Below are 17,366 nucleotides of genomic sequence, written 5' to 3' on the forward strand. Positions count from 1 at the left end.
TACTTGTGTTTGTAGCACTTTCATCTTCGATAAGGCAACATCCTTATAAACTAAATCCGGCAAAGTTATCACAAGTACAGGAAGAAATTGATCTTGTGCTTCAAAATGATATCATTGAGTCTAGTTGCAGTAACTGGAGTTCGCCTATTGTACTGGTACCGAAACCTAATGGAACACAAAGACTGTATGTGGACTATGAAAAGGTGAATGCGGTGACAAAAGCGGATTCACATCCTATACCACGGTTGGAGGGCTATATTGAGAAAGTGGGACAATCAAAATTTATCACAAAGATCGACTTGCGAAAAGGATACTGGCAAGCACTGTTATCGGAGAGAGCAAAGGAGATATCGGTTTTTGTGACGCCAAATGGACTATTTCAGTTTAAAGTCATGCCATTTGGTATGAAGAATGCACCTGCGACATTTCAAAGACTGACAAACAAAGTAATTGCAGGTCTAAGCAATCGCGCTGTTTATATTGATGACTTTATAGTTTTCAGTCAGGCTTGGGATGAGCATTTACAGCATCTGGAAAAATTATTTTCTTGCTTACAAGCAGCTAAATTGGTGATGAACTTGGCTAAAAATGAATTTGCAAAAGCGCAAGTTACATATCTAGGCCATACCACTGGACATGGTGAGGTGGCTCCAAGAGATGTGAAAGTCAAAGCTATCATAGATTTCCCAGTACCTACAACAAAACGAGAAGTTCTGAGATTTCTGGGCATAAGCGGATTTTACTGGAAATTTGTACCAAATGTTAACAGTGTGGTTGCTCCACTGATTGAACTATTAAAAAACAAGAAGTTTCAATGGGCACTGGAGTGTCAGAAGGCATTTGATAGTTTAAAAACTGTATTAACTACGACACAAGTTGAGGCAGTACCAATTATGCCAAGCAATTTAATTTGGCTTTTGGCGCAAATGATATAGGCATTGGGGCCGTACTGTTACAAGATGACAACACTGGAATTGGAAAACCGATAGGGTATTTTTCACAGAAGTTGAATACACAGCAGAGAAGATATTCAATGATTGAAAAGGAGACTTTGGGTTTGGTGTTGGCATTGCAGCAATTTGAAATCTATGTGGCAAACAATCCGTCAGAAACAATTGTTTAAGCAGCCCACAATCCTTTAAAGTTTCTGGGCAAATTTCGAGACAATAGTGCAAGGCTATTCAGGTGGAGCTTATTACTGCAACCATTTAATCTACAGATAATACATGTTGCTGGATGAGAGGACCTGTTTGCAGGTGCGTTAAGAGTTTGAAGCTTAAAGGAAAATTGGACATTTTAAAACCTGGACACTGAACTGGAATGATTTCTCTGATACCAAGGATTTGTATATATATGTTAATGTACCCATCTGGTAGCGTAAATATATAATTAAGTAAAGGAGAGCATGTAAGATGGGTTAATAAAAATGAAGCAGTCTTTTAGAATTATGACGGTTCATTTTTCGATAAGGAGGGAGATGTCGAGATTATTGTCTATAATGTTATTGGAAATTATTTTTTAAAATAGAATTCTAGTGGGGGGTCTGTGCCTAGGTGCATATCTGTGTGTGTCTTAATTGGATTAAAGCCAGCTAGTCTGGATGCTTTGATGTATAGTAGTTTTGAGATGTTAATTGGGTGAACAGTAAGGAGAACACGAAGGTAAAGTGTTAATTTGCATTTGTTGAATAATCCATTCAAGACTGCGGGTAAAATCTTGCACCTAGCTAAAAGAAGCCAAACAATGTGTTTATTTTTTCAGCTTACTAATAAAATTGGTGCTATGAAAGGGGCTTTATTGTTAGAAGAGCTTAAGTTCAAAAGACCTAGTGATACAATGCAAAATTTACATTCAAAGGGAAAGCTAGGTATATAAAGAAAGGAGTTTGTGTGTGTAAGGTAGAGGCATTTAAGTCCTAACCAGCCTGTACGCCTCCAACCAACTTGCAAAGGAATCTCATTTAGAATTCGTATGGTCAAATGTGCTTTGCCTGGTGTCTATTTAAAGTCTATGGGCTGCTGTTGCCTTAGTGGAGATTTACCTGGGAGTGATTAATTTGGGGATTTGTTAAAAATTTATTACAGTAGTAATTTGTAGCCAGGTGTGTGTGTTTAGTTTGTTGTTAAATAATAAATGTTTAATTTGTTTTTATATAAAAACCACGAGAGTCGGTGGTCTTATTCCTACTGAATTCAAAGTCTGCATCTTGAAATTACAAATGGCAAAAAATGGATTATGACAGTTGTTTCAAGGTTCCCTCTGGGATTTGAACAACTTAGCCTTTGCCATTGGCTATGTCATAATAGTTTTAAGTCGATGACTTTTGGTTAATGACCCACTCAGCAAAGAGAATACTTTACCCTCTAACAAAACCTCTTACCTTGACCTCATAACCTGTCTGTTCCAAGGAGAACAGTTCTAACTTTTCTAATCTCTCCTCTTAACTGAAGTCCCTCATCGCTTGTGGCCTATTGACAAATCTCCTCTGTATCCTTTCCAAGGCCTTTACATCTTTTCTGAAGTGTGGTGTCCAGGATCATCCATATACTTCAGCTGAGGCCTAACCAGTAATTTAAGAAGTTCTAGCACAATCTCTTTGCTTTTATATTTGCTGCCTCTAACTATAAACACAAGTAACCAACATGTTTTAACCACCTTATCAACTTGCCATGTCATCTTTTAGGATTTGTGTGTATGGAAAGTAAGGATTCTCTGCTCTACACTTTCAAAATCATACCATTTATAGTCTACTTTTTTTTTGTATTAACTCTCCCAATGTGCATTCCTTCACACTCTCTTGCATTCACCTTTATCTGCCATCTTCTGCTCAGTTTATCAAATGCGCATATGATTTTTAAAAAAAATTGGCACTGAAACAAGCTGGTCACTCACCTTTTGTATCAAGATGAAGAGGTGGTTCAGTTGATCACAGTTAAATTTGGCAGCAGCAGCAGCAATGATGGTGTGAATATTTTCAATGACAGTTGAAGATTGCCCTGACTTAATACAAAACAACGCTATTAGGTTTTAAATTACATAGTCTTTAAATCACATTACATCTGTCTTAAACACAATAAATCTGTCCTTTGCTGCAATATGTTCATCTCTCTGACCCCCTCTCGCCACATAAAATACAACCTTACTATTACCACATAAAAAAGGACTTTGGAATTTTAAACAATGCACTTAATTTTAACATACCACTGTTCGCATAAATTTTAGCCCCTAAATCACTTCTTCAAACAGCTTCTAATGATATCTACTAAGTAAATTACAATATTGTGACCTTTTTCAGTCACATCAGCACACTTCAAAGCAGCCTTACTGGATTCAACTCTATGACATGTGATAGTTGCTATGCAACGCTCTCAAAACATCTGAAAAATTAGGTTAGGACTTAAATCCACCAAAAACAAAAATTCCTCTTCCTTGAAACCGGTTGTAATATGTAAATCATTGCCAGCTTTACTCAGTACCTGAATGCGCCAAATCTTGGTAAGTTCATCCATAGAGAGTTTACTGCCCAGCAGTTCAATAATTCCCTTTATTCTATCACAGTACTGTGCTTGATCAATGTTTCCTGTAGAAGTTAAATAAAAAATTGAGTTTTTCTGAACATGGCATAGAAACTGAATTGTCTAAATTAGCATACTTAAACAGATCCAGTCACAAGACAATGTATTCTAGGTGTGGGGCTTCTATGCCCATCAAGAGTAGCTCTGCAACATCATTACTGATGGAACTGGCCAAGTTCTGAAGGGCACAACTTCCAGACTGGACCTGTGGCAAGTGATGAGAGAACAAACACACAGAAAAAGCCTACTTGCCACAGATGTATCTGCCCGTGACAATAATGGTAAGAGTGAACACCACACTGCCCCTGTGGAGACAAAGTCCCACCTTCACACTGAGGACACCCTCCATTGTGTTGTGGCACTACCACCACACTCCACGGGATAGGGTCTTGGTGAGGCCACACCTGGAGTAGTGCGCGCAGTTTTGGTCTACTTACCTAAGAAAGGATATACCCGCCATAAAGGGAGTGCAACGATGGTTCAACAGGCTGATTCCTGGGATGGCAGGATTGTCTTATGAGGAGAGACTGGGTCAACTAGGCCTGTATTCACTGGTGTTTAGAAGAATGAGAGGGGCTCTCATTGAAACGTATAAAATTCTGTCAGGGCTGGACACACTGGATACAGGGATGATGTTTCCTCTGGCTTGGCAGGGGAGGGAGTGTAGAACAAGGGGTCACAGTCTCAGGATACGGGGCAGGCCATTTAGGACTGAGATGAGGAGAAACTTCTTCACTCAGAGGGCAGTGAACCTATGGAATTCTCTACCGCAGAAGACTGTGGAGGCCAAGTCACTGAATATATTTAAGAAGGAAATAGACTGATTTCTAGATTCTAAAGGCATCAAGGGGTATGGGGAGAGAGTGGGAGTATGACATTGAGATGGAGGGTCAGACATGATCATACTGAATGGTGAAGCAGGCTCAAAGGGCCAAATGACCTACTCCTGCTCCTATTTTCTACATTTATAAGATTCAGAACAAGTCTAACAATCCAAAACAGGGCATCCATGAGGCACTGTGGGTCATCAGCAGCACAGCTGTATTCAACCATAATCTGTAATCCCATGGCCCAGCATGTCACCTAAATATTGAATAAAACTCCTCACTAGTGGTGCTGCTATGAGAGCTAAATGACATACACCACCACAAAGATGGATTTTATCATTTTTAACAATGCTACCATGATGCTGCCAATATATAAATATGTCTCGGCACAATATATGTATTTGGGTGTTGTAGGAGCAATCTCACTGTGGCACAAAGCACTAGTACATTACCGAGCTGTACACCTCTCCGTCATAGCAGTAAGTTAAACAGGCTTTAAATTTCCACTTATTGATTAAAATTTAAGCTGAATTTGATGGAACTAGCTAGAAAATCAGTCGGTGTTTTTGAAATCGTTCACTGTTAAAGATTTCTGTGTCTTAGATTCTAGAGATTTAGTTGATTTTACAAAAACAGCCAATTTTAAATTTCCACCATAGAGACTGAAGGTACATTTAATTGCAATGATAATTCGCAACCTACTCATAATTCAATCAGAAAATAGACACCCCAAAGTGTATGCATGTGTATAAATTCAAAAGTCACAAACTAAAATTTTTTTTTAAAAAGGGAAATAGTAAATCATCCTCAATAAAGGTCTCAATACAGATATAGCTGACACACCAGTTGGTGCAATTGCTGCAGGTTGAGAAGTCTAAATTACATATTGTTAATTTCCCCTCAAATCTACTGTACCTTCAAGTGCTATTGACAGTACGGAATTTTCTACCAGCCAGTCCAATAACCGGTCTGTATCAATTGCATTTTTCACAGATTTGGATAAGGTACTGTCTTCAATCAGTTTAGTAACCTGAGGAATAAGATGGAAATATTCTGGTTATTTCTGAATGAACTTCTCAAAAAAATTCTGCCTCATTTTTGACAAGAGGGAGGAAAAATTAATCAATGCTACAAGATGCAGACAAAATATATAAGTGCATCATTTCATTCAATGCAGGTTATACAGCTAACTTCAGATTTATGACCATTAATCTTGGTACAATTTAATGCGTTGAAACTGCCACTGATGCATTGAGTGTCAATCCAGCAATTTCCCGTTGGAATGAGAAAAATGCTGATATAAGCTGAAAGAACACAAAAAACAAAAGAATGAGAAGACAAATCAGCCAATTCAATTCATTTTTTAAGTCTCTTTCAGAAGCACATTGACCTACTTACGCCTCAATTGACGAGCTCAAATCTCTCTTCTGCCTATAAACACTGTCCATTTTGCTTTTAGTACTTTAAACACTATACTGGCAGTCTATTCCGAAATGACCAAATTGTCAGTGAAAATAAATTATTAAAATATGGCTGCGCCACCTGTATAATTAACAATTTTAATTCTTGATTTTGTATAATCATTCTTCCATATCCACCTCATTGATTTTCTTCGCGTGTGCAAAATACCAGCAATCTGTGCATATTTAATTATTCATGCAGAAATTGTGTTTACAGGAAGATTTTTAGTATCAACTATCTCTGAACAGAATCATTAAAGTATCGGTACAAACTGTACATTGTGTTTGAATCTGAATTACAAACAATGTTGCTGAATTCCAACAATCACTGGTCTATAATCTGTTCATTTACCACCCTCTGCTTTCTATAATTTAACCAATTTTCAAATCAGGTCCCTAAGTTAACATAAATTTCATGATACAACCTACTTTAAAGATTCAGATCTAACACCTTTATTAATGAAAATATGAGTATAGTATATCCCACTGGATAACCTTCATCTGCTAATTCAATTATCTTGTCAAAGAACAACAGCAAATTGAAGATATGGCCTGTCTCTAAAATCATGACAACTTTATCATGTGGCAAAGTATTAATTTACAATATGCTGAAACAGCAGGAATACTAGTGGCTGTCTTTTGACGGTTAGTGTGCAGTTGACATGTGCCAGAAGAACATAAGAAACAGGAGCTGGAGGAGGCCATTTGGCCCATCTAGCCTGCTCTGTATTCAACAAGATCATGGTTGTTTTTCTATCTCAACTCCACGTTCCTGCATTATCCCACATCCCTTAATTCCCTTTGTTATGATTCCCAGCTGATGTTACTACTGGACAAGTCAGATCCTCAAGTGGAACCTGGCTTGATAGATCCTAACTTTTATTGTTTGTTTAGAAACATGACAGGCAGCTACTGAACAGAGTCATAGAAGTCAGCTGAACTTTTAACAAAAGAATAAAACAGTTATTCAACAAGAGATGAACCATATTACAATACTCCTTCACCCACAGCTATACTTTTACAAATAAATACAGGTTCGTAAGAATGACACAAGTTACAACAGCTATCTTATACTCAAATGTTCACAGTAAGTACAGTCCATGTAAACCGATAGGCGATCTGTGGTCAGACACACCATACTCTGAAACCAAGTGACAGATGGCATCCCAAACTCCCATCAACTCCCCCCGCAAACACTTGTCACACTGTGTGCCAACCAGTCTCACTGAACTGGCTGAACGTGAGGAGTTTCCAATCCCCACTCTTAAAGAACTCACTTTGGAATCTTCTCCCAAACGGCACCCTCTCTCAGATGCCTTCCACCAAGGTCCACCTCCAGGGTTTCAAACTCTTTTTCCGACGTTCCTGTTCCCTGGATCACCAAATACATTCAAGCTTTGCCTTCCACTCACTCTCTCTCCGGTGCTCAGCCATGCCAACAGAACACCACTGCTTCACATGCCTATAGCTAGGAGTCACCAACCTTTGGCTGTCTCCTCGGATCTTCTGGTTTCTTGCAAGCCTACTTTGCCTTGAGTCGGCTTCCTGAAGCTCTCCCTAATTCGAAGCCTTTCCCTCTGCTTCTTGCTTTCACTTCCACTGAACAGAATCTTGTTTCAGATTCCTACCCTTGTCCTTTGACTAACTTAAAGGGCCTCTTGGGACCATTTTCCTTTTCCTTTAAGACCTGCTCCCTGCAGTTTTCTCTCACAGTAGACTGCTAACAACTTGGTATCTCCTTTGAGATCCAGAAATCACTCAACATTCACTGCTACTTTATTTAACTCACCCAAGAATCTCAGACTTATTTTCCTCAGCAATCTGCTGGTATGCCCAGCTAGAGATTTACTCTGCTCCCTTCACCTTAGAGCATAATCACCAACTGAACTCAAATTGCTATTTGTTTCTGTGTCTGTGGGCCCCATGTTGCTAGGCAACAGCCCAGTTTTTCTACTTTGTTTTAACTTCCCTAAACCACTTCAAGACTCATTAAAAATGAAGGTACACAAACAAGCCACAGACCTGTAGGCAACATTCTTTAAAGTGAAACTAGACCCACATTTCACCCTTTTAACCCACAAATAAAATATACAACTTACTTAAATTTGAAGCAAAAACTTAAACTTACAGCTTATTCCTAACACCCACAAATACAACTTACTTAAACTATATCTAGTTCCTAACACCTTAGTACCCAAAAAATCTATCGACTTCTGCTTTGAATTACTTAATGACTGAGCATCTGTAGCTCATTGAGGTAGAGAGCTCCAAAGGTTCATTATATTTTGAGTGAGGAACTTTTTCATCTGTCCTAAATGGCTGACCCTTTACTTTGAGACTGAGACCTCATGTTCTAGATCATTTTCTTAGCACCTACCCTGTCAAGACCCCTAAGAATTTTATACAATTCAATTGGATCACCTCTCATTCTTCAGAACTCCAGAGAATATAGACCAAGGCTACTTAATCTCTCCTAGGACAATCCCCCTCATCCCAGGAACCAGTCTATTAAACCTTCATTTCCCTCTAGGGAAAGTATGTTCTTCTTTCGTTATGTGGGCCAAAACTGCACAAAGCACTCCAGGTGTGGTCTCATCAATACCCTGTATAATTGTAGCAAGACTTCTTCACTCTTTCATGCTCCAATCCCTTTGTAACAAATGCTAAATACCAGTTAGCTTCCTAATTGCATGAAGTGCTTGCACGCTAACTTTATCATCCTTGCACATGAATGAAAACATTTCTCACCATTCAAAAAATATTCTGCCTTTTGGGTTTTTCCTACCAAAATGAATAACCTCATACTTTACCACATAACATTCCACCTACCAAGTTCTTGCCCACTCACCCAATTTGTCTATATCCCTCTGCAGCCCCCTCATCACTTACTACCCCACCTAAACTTGTAATATAATTATCGATGATCAATAGTTCAAATCTTCAGAATCTCAAGTCAATCTAACCACTAATACAGTAGTAGTCAAAACTATAAAGCCACCAAAAAAATGAATTATGTTACCTCTTTCAGTGAATTCATTTTTGCACTAAAGTGGGGAGTTTTCAACATGCGCAGGAGTATATCCAAACGGAGGTCATCCACTACTGTTACCAACTCTGGCTGAAATCGCATACACAATAACTTGATGGCAGAGAGGAGCTCTGGAATGGTGACAAGTTTCTGGATTGGACAGGAAACAGAAATTTAAAAACAAATTTTTGCAATTTTCAAAACAAGGGCTAAAAATGTACTATGCCGCAACATGCAAGACAAGTGAAAGCAGACCCTCTCTCTTCTTTGGGCACAATACCTTTGGTGGAGCCATTCTACTCTCAGAGACACTTATGAATTAGTTAGCCTACAAGTTAACCTGTACCAAGTGTTGCATGGGGAACCAAACTAGATTACATTTGGGCATTAAGATGCAATCCCACTGCTCTCAGGACAGTTTCAGCATGATGAATATGGCTGAGATTCATAAATGAGAGCTTGTATTTATCAAACGCCTTTAATGGAATATAATTCCATAAAGTGCTTCACGGTAGCAATATATAACAAAACTTGACGTTGATTTGCAAATATTAGACCAGGTAAGGTAGACTTTAAGGAGCCCCTTAAAGGAGAAAAGAGAGAGATAGAGAGACAGTGGGGTTTAAGGAAGGAATTCCAGAGTTTGGGGCCATGGCAGCTGCAGGAATGACCACCAATGGTGGAATGATTAAAATCGGGGATGCTCAAGAAACCAGAAATAGAGGAGCGCAGATATCTCGGAGGGTTGTGTGGCTAGAGGGGATTACAGAGGAGAGGTGAGGCAATGGATTTGAAAACAAAGAATGAGAATTTTAAAATTGAGGCATTGCTTAACGGGGAGTCAATGTAGGTCAATGGGTGAACAGGTCTTGGTCTGAGTTGGGGCTCGGGCAGCTGAGGTTTTCGATGATCTCAAGTTTATGGAGGCCAGCCAGAGGTGCATCATAGTAATCAAGTCTAGAGGTAACAAAGATATGGATGCGGGTTTCAGTAGCTGAAAGTAGGGGTATGCACTGTCTGTGCACACTACAAATTTGGGGAAATACCTCAAGGTTCAAGAAGAAAATCCAGACTTTTTAACATGTTAGAAAAGAGATTAAGAGCAAGGAGACAGAACACTTGCTTTAATGAAGGCAACTCAGAAAAATCTAATGAAGTTACCTTGTCTTTCAGATCTTTTTCTTCTAAACTTTGTACATATCGAATCATTTTATCAATGACTGGGTCCAGCATGGGCTGCAAAAGAAAAAAAAATGCAAAAAATATTAAATTTTTATTTCAAGTTCACAACATTTACTTTGGAACAAATATTATGGGCCTTAAAAAAAACTTATGCAATTAGCTTGGTGTAAAGCTGATGCAATCTCAATTTTCCTCATTTATTACAAGTCAATTTCTATTTTAACTATTCTACTAGAGATTTTACTGGTATTGCTTACCTGTACTACTGTGGGATTTAGATATTCAGCACATACTCCCAAAGGCTGCACCAGTGCAGACACAGCCTAAAGGAAAAACGCAACAAAGGTTTAAACTAGAAGTAGGTCCAATAGTAACCAAGCAGGTTTATGCAATACTATTAGGTCTATAGTTTCCATCATTTTAGCAATTATTAGTAACGGAAAGTGAAAAAAATTATGACAAAATATCAATAAAATGTTTTCCCCTTCAGATAAAAACTTTGATTGCAAAGCGCTAAGATTTGATACTAACAACTGTAGCATCATGTAACTGCAGTTACAATACAAAATATGGAGCAATACACAATAATGGAATGTACATTTGCATTCATGTACACCACTGTACTGTACTTATTTGGTATTGGATAAAAAAGTCCTAAGCACAGGGTTTGATAAGTGGACGATTTCAAAGCAGAGTTTTATAAGATGATGGAAATGTGTTGTATAAGGAGAACTATCAAAATAGTAAATTAATCGTAAACTATCTACCACAAGAAGGGGTTAAGAGATTTAAAAGTTTGCCATACAAACTGCATTTAAAATGTACTTGCTTAAAGTGCATCCAAATTACCTAGAAAAGGTTTCTATTACATTGTTTTGAAAGTAATTACTTACTGCAGTTTCTATATCTTCTGCACCAAGCTTCAGCTGGATTGCTGAAAACCCACCCATTTCTCCAAACTAGAAAATAAAATATAATTCAACAACTAATTTGATGATAATCGTTTAATGCAGTTGTAGTTCTAAAACAAAGTTAAAATACAGAGTGGAGCTGCTAGATGGAAGCCAATTTCTCTAATTAACCAACCATAACATTATCTGGGAGTAACTTACATGGATAGCTATTAGACACTGAATCAGTTAGACACAAGCAGGCACCAAACCTCTCTGTTGGATGTTTTATCAGAGTTTGTACTTTCCAATGCCATTGCTGTTAAGGTTGAAGTTTTTCTATGTAGTTCCAAGCCACGTATCATAAAGAAACGTTTACAAAGGTATGATCCTGAAGTATAGTTTATAACATAGGTAAGAGGTAGGGGAGAAGACAGTAAAGCCTCTTGTTATGTTACCGAGAAGTTGGTTCTGCTAAGGTGAGGACTCAAACCTCCTCAGTCTTGGAACAGTCCAAGGATATGAAAACCATCAAGGCCAATTGATACTGGGTACATATGAGGTACCCTAAGGTTGGATGGGCAGGTCCATCAATCAAATTAATTAGTTTTTTAATGGCCTTAATAGGCCGTTGACAGTTCGGCAGGCGCGCAAGCCAATGTCCGGACACACGCCCGATGTTTCCACACATCATTTTATGCATCGGCGAGTGGGTCCTGCCCCCGCTCGCCGACCAGAAAAACCTGCCCCTAAATCTTGCCTGTAATGTGGAGACTAAAACTGACATGGGGGGCTCCAGATGTTCCACGTTCAAGGCCAAACAATTTCAACATAACAGCACTCGCTATACATTCCAACATTTTACTCTATTTCTTCACCACCTTCAACTGACAGTTTTAAAATCTACTCACCAAAATGCTCGGATCTATTTCCTTGCCTGTTATTTCCAGCAGATCACTGTTTAGTATGGAATCTACATTCTTTCCTCTTCTGTCTAAATGTATGACTTTACACTTATCCATGTTGAATGTCAGCTGTCGCCCTGCTATCCAGTCTACCCAGATCACTTATTATGGTTTGCTGATTAGCATCTTAGGCCACTCCATCAAATTTGATGTCACCTTGGACAAAATTCTATCTTCAAGATACCACCTCCCCCTTTGAACCAAAGTTGAGTATCTTGTATCACATTTGTCCCTCCAAATGATCCTATTATTTATTGCAATGAACTCTGAAAAATATTGGTGACAGCGTCTACAGTCAACTTTATCACTGCCCTTGAAAGAAACTTTTGAGTTTTCCAGGGCCTTGTTTACCTTCATTTTCCTAAAGCTTTGCACTATTGCAAGACTATGAGGATACAGCAGGGGAGTGAATAGTTCTTTCAAAGAGCTGGCAGAGGCACAATCAGCCCAATGGCCTCCTTCTCATCAATGGTCTCTCTATGTTTCTATTCCTTCATTGTATTACTAAAAAGTTTCTAGGGCAAAAGCAAATAAAACAACAATTCAGGAGTTCTGCCACTACCACTGCCCTCTCCTCGACACCACCTTTGCATTGCCCTGACAAAAAGTCCAATATTCCTTCTGTACCCTTCCCTGCAGTATTTATTATATAAGAATAAATAATACAGTAAGATGGCCAGATCATTTACAATACATATACAGGGATACAGTGTCCTTTAGGTTCATTTGCAATCTGACAAGTATATATGAAAAAAAGTGAGGTGGGTGGGGGAAGGGGACCATGTAAAATAGTGGAATGCCTACCCGATTAACCAGATCTATAAGCCATCCATGAGGTTCCTGCAAGAACAAGATAAAAGCAAAAAAAAAAGTCAATTATAATCAGCTAAACCCATGATATAACCGTACGACAAAATGAAAACAGCAACTCACAATCTATACCACCAAGAAGGACAAGAACAGTGTGGGCTGTGGGAACATCATCACCTGCAAGTTCCCCTCCAAGTCACACACCACCTTGACTTAGGAAAGTATCATGATCCTTTCAGTCCCTGGGCCAAAATTCTGGGACTCCTCCCCTAACAGTGCTGCGGGAGTGCCTTTACATCACATGAACCGCAAGAAAGTGGCTCACCACCAACTTCTCAAGGGCAATTAAGGGTGGGCAATATATGCTGGCCTTTTCAGCATTGCCCAGTCCCACACATAAATGGAACAAAAAAAAAAATCCGGGCTAGCCAGCAATGGAAAACAAATATTGCTTCATGGGCTACTGAATGAACTCTGCTGTTACTGTATCACATATACTCAATTTCAAGAGCTTTTTCCCATGGCAATTAGTAAACTCTATCAGCAGTTTTTATTTGGTGCCAAGGGATTAAATGCAAGGTGGAAACTGTACAATACAGAAACAAGTTTTACTGAGTGACACCAGAAAAATGTCACCAGAAAGTGGTCGGATTCCAAACATACCACACCATCCCTCTGAAATTGGTGATGCAGTATGAAGAGACACAGAAGAGTAAATATTCACACATTATTTGACATAACACAAGCAGAATAAGCAGCAGCTTTCCTTGGTGGTTCACGATTAGCTAAAGAATAATAAAATGCATTGGCCCAGATTTTGCAACCGGCAGCAAAGCAATGGCACTTGCCATTAACCTCAAAGAAAACTACCACAGCATCTAGTGATCTCCGTGGTATGGATTTCACCTTTCCTGACGCTAATTTGAAACTGGAGCCAAGTCAAAGGGATCTCCTGGCATGCAGCAACAGTAATGTCATCAAGCAGGGAAAGCAACCAATCATACTGAATAATTCTGACAGCAAACCAGGGAGTAAAAACCAACAATTACCTTTAATTTTTTTTTAAACAGCATGAAATAAAGATGGAGACATATCTGTCAAAAGCTGACATTAAAAATCATTTTAAAAAGTGTTTGTTACATTAAAAACTATGGAATTATCATAATGGAGAAATCTGACATCACACAAACATAACATTAATTTTCCAGGGCTAGGGAGGTTATTCAATAGAATTATGAACTCAGTACACCATAAAAAAACCTAGTTACACCTTATCAACAAGGTGTGATGTGGAGGTGTTGAATGATAGCTTTAATACGAACATACACGAGGAGCAGGAATATGCCATTCGGCCCCTCGAGCCTGCTCAGCCATTCAATATGATCATGGCTGATCTGATTCTGGCCTCAACTCCACATTACGCCTATCCCTGATAGATTCATGACTAACAAGAGAGTCAAAGGTTATCTACCTCTACCTTAACAATTTTCAATGACCCTGCCTCCACCGTTCTCTGGGGAAGAGATTTCCAAAGACTCATGACCCTTAGAGAAAAAAATTTTCCTCATCTCTATCTTAAATGAGATCTCCCTTATTTTTAAACTGTGTCCTTGAGTTTTAGCCTCTCCCACAAGGGGAAACATCCTTTTAGTATCCACCTTGTCAAGCCCCCTCAAGATCTTATATATTTCAATAAGATCACCTCTCATTCTTCTAAACTCCAATGGATACAGGCCCAGCCTGTCCAACCTTTCCTCATAAGATATCAGTGAAGTGCCAGACAACTGTAGCCTCAAGTCCATGTGTGCTGCAATGTGAACTTAGATATACCTTCCTGCTCTCATCCCAGGTCTCTTTTGGATATTTCCATAGTGACAGTTTCTGAAAAATTAAGTATAAAAAATAGAAGTCTGCAGAGGTTGGGGTGGGGGAGAAAAAAGGTGGAAATCTTGGAGACACACTACTACACTCAGCCCTGCCCATGTCTTCAGTCAGGTAGAGCAGTAGGCCTATAAGTCAAAAGAATCATGCCATGGACTAATAGCCCTTTAGAGATCAACTTGGGTCTTACTTAGTCAAATACCTATAACTTTAAAAATAGTCAAACTGAATAGCCATTCCCATATTTTGTATTTGCCTCAATATTGCTGTTGAGTGGCATCACGTTCTGATCACATTCTGTACCATACAGTACCAAGTTAGAGCTCATGTGGAGAATTCTCCCCCCGTAGGGGAGGGGGGGGTGTGTGGGAGCGGGCGTGGACCAGATCAGCACCCCCGATCGGGTCCACACCACCATTTTACGGGCAGGCCAATTAAGGCCCGCCCAGCGTGACGTGCGCCTGGAAGCGCTGAGCACTCCCTGTACGGGCGGGGGGGGTTCCAAGTCAGGGCCCGCTCTCTTTCGCGCCTACGCACGAAAGAGCACAAAAATCTCTGAGGCACAGAGCTGCCTCAGGGAAATTAGTTGAAGTTCCCAAAATTTTAATAGAGCAAAGAAAAAATTAAGACATATCCCCTTAAGTGACAGCGTCACACGAGCTGGGAAATGTCAATGAATTTTTATAAAAAATTTTATTCAATTTATAAACACTTCATGAAACCTCATCCCGCCCAAAGGCAGCCTGGGCTCTTCGCCTGCCCGCCAACTTTAAGGTTGGACAGGCAGCTCAGTTTATTAGTTTAATTGATATTTAAATGGCCTTAATAGGCCTTTGATAGTTCGGCAGGCACACAGCCAACTCGGCTGCGCGCCTACCGAACTGAAAATCTAAATGACGTGCGGTGACATCGGCACGCCCACCCGACGTCACCACACATCATTTTACGTCTCGGCGAGCGGGCCCTGCCCCCGCTCGCCGAGCCGAAGGTTCAGGCCCATGTCTGGGTGGACAAACATTTACTTCCTCACATGCAATACTGTCCAACCCACCTTCTGTAGATTGACTGGTGGTGAGATGGCATACATTTTGCCATCCCCAAAAACATCTGCCCAATTCCTTTGACACACTTTCATTCGGTTCTTGAAATGGTACTCGTTGCCTGGATTGAAAGCCTGGAAATCGAAACAAAATTATCATTTCACGTGAGGTATAAACTAGAGTCACTTAAAAATGCAAGGCACAATCATTTTAAAGTGGCAAAATGTCAAAGCATTAATACTAAAACGGAAAATAAATTCTCTGAATCCTTAATTTACTTCCTCCTTTTCAGCACCATTACCTGGTTGCAATTCTCTGTACAGATTTTCACGTATATTCTTTTGCATCTGTCTAAAAACTGAAAGATCTGACGTAACTGGACTAGATTTTCCTTCTATTTAGTGAATCAATTTTGTGTTGCACACGGTAAATGGGACATAACATAATTCAGCTCCTCTAAATTTTACAGATAACAATTAAATAACTTTCTGTTGTTGAACTTTAAAGGAGTATTAACAAAGAGGAAAGAAAGTACTTCAATATACTCCACCCAGAAACATCAGTGGCTAGAATAGTTGCAGCACAGGAAACCATTTGGCTCACCATATCCGTGTCAACTCTGCAAAAGCAACTCAGTTGGTCCTACTCACTGATTTTGCCCAGTAACCTTGCAAATTTCTCTTCAGGTGCTTATCCAACTTCCTTTTGAAAGTGCAATTGCATCTGACTCCACCAAACTAAGGCAGTGCATTTCAGATTCTAACCACTCGCTGTATAAAAAAATTCTCATGCTTGCCGTGGCTTCTTTGGCCAATCACCTTAAATAGTGTCCTCTGGTTCTTGGCCCTTCTGCCAACGGGAAGTTTCTGCCCATCTACTCACTCTCGATCCCTCATGACTTTGAGCACCTCTTTCAAATCTCCTCTCAACCTTCTCTTCTCTAAGAAAAACAACCCCAGCTTCTCCAATCTATCCATGTATCTGAAGCCCCTCATTCCCAGAACCATTCTTAAATATTTTCTGCAGCCTCTCTTTAAAGCCTACGAATTCTTCAGAAAGACTGCTGCCCAGAATTGGACACAATAACCCAGTTGAGGCTGAACCAGAGTTTTATAAAGGCTCACCATTACATCTTTGTTTTTGCTCTCCATGCCTCCACTTAGAAAGCTGAGGACCCATTTGCCTTTTAAACTATTTTAGCAACCTGCAAATAAGTTCTGATGGCCTAAAAAGTACTAGGTCATAACATAATACATCAGGGCCAGGGATTCTGCTTTAGGTGCAATCATCAATTTGTACACAAATTGTGCTAGGTTTCCAAAGTGAAGTTATGGTTCAAGTTTCCACTCAAACACATCCGGATATTGTCAAATGCAAAATCTTCCATGAACCAGCATAATTGGACAGTGCTCTTCAGAACGTAATTTTTAAAAGAAAACATGTTTGCATTAATGCTATGACCACAGCCGGTGTTAATTGCTGCGCAAACCAAAGGGAAACATGGCTTACGGGCCACAACTTTTTTTTTGTACTCTAATACGAGAAGATGACATACCAATCTCAGCAGTTAAGAGGTCCAGTAACACTTTTGGGTTTTTAAAAATTAAAAGTTTTAACAGAAAAAAAGAAAACTTAAGCACACAAGGTTACAGTTACAGAATTATGGTTAGTCTTACAAAACATTCCCAAAACACTCTACTTGGTCAAA

The 17,366-nt window shown here is 39.4% G+C and overlaps 1 protein-coding gene across 2 annotated transcripts in view; it reads right to left on the reverse strand.

The window, feature by feature from the left end:
- usp24 (ubiquitin specific peptidase 24) overlaps positions 1–17,366 on the reverse strand; it is a 200,138-nt gene that overhangs the window by 150,388 nt on the left and 32,384 nt on the right. For both annotated transcript variants that reach the window (XM_078560934.1, XM_078560933.1), the window contains exons 5-13: positions 15,670–15,792; positions 12,732–12,767; positions 10,966–11,031; positions 10,330–10,395; positions 10,052–10,126; positions 8,882–9,040; positions 5,318–5,432; positions 3,477–3,580; positions 2,893–3,000 (exon numbers count right to left, since the gene is read on the reverse strand). In XM_078560934.1, coding sequence (XP_078417060.1) covers positions 2,893–3,000; positions 3,477–3,580; positions 5,318–5,432; positions 8,882–9,040; positions 10,052–10,126; positions 10,330–10,395; positions 10,966–11,031; positions 12,732–12,767; positions 15,670–15,792 — 852 coding nt within the window. The remainder of the gene's footprint in view (positions 1–2,892; positions 3,001–3,476; positions 3,581–5,317; positions 5,433–8,881; positions 9,041–10,051; positions 10,127–10,329; positions 10,396–10,965; positions 11,032–12,731; positions 12,768–15,669; positions 15,793–17,366) is intronic.

The sequence above is a fragment of the Cetorhinus maximus genome, chromosome 17 (assembly GCF_964194155.1).
Source record: "Cetorhinus maximus chromosome 17, sCetMax3.hap1.1, whole genome shotgun sequence".
NCBI lineage: Eukaryota > Metazoa > Chordata > Chondrichthyes > Lamniformes > Cetorhinidae > Cetorhinus > Cetorhinus maximus.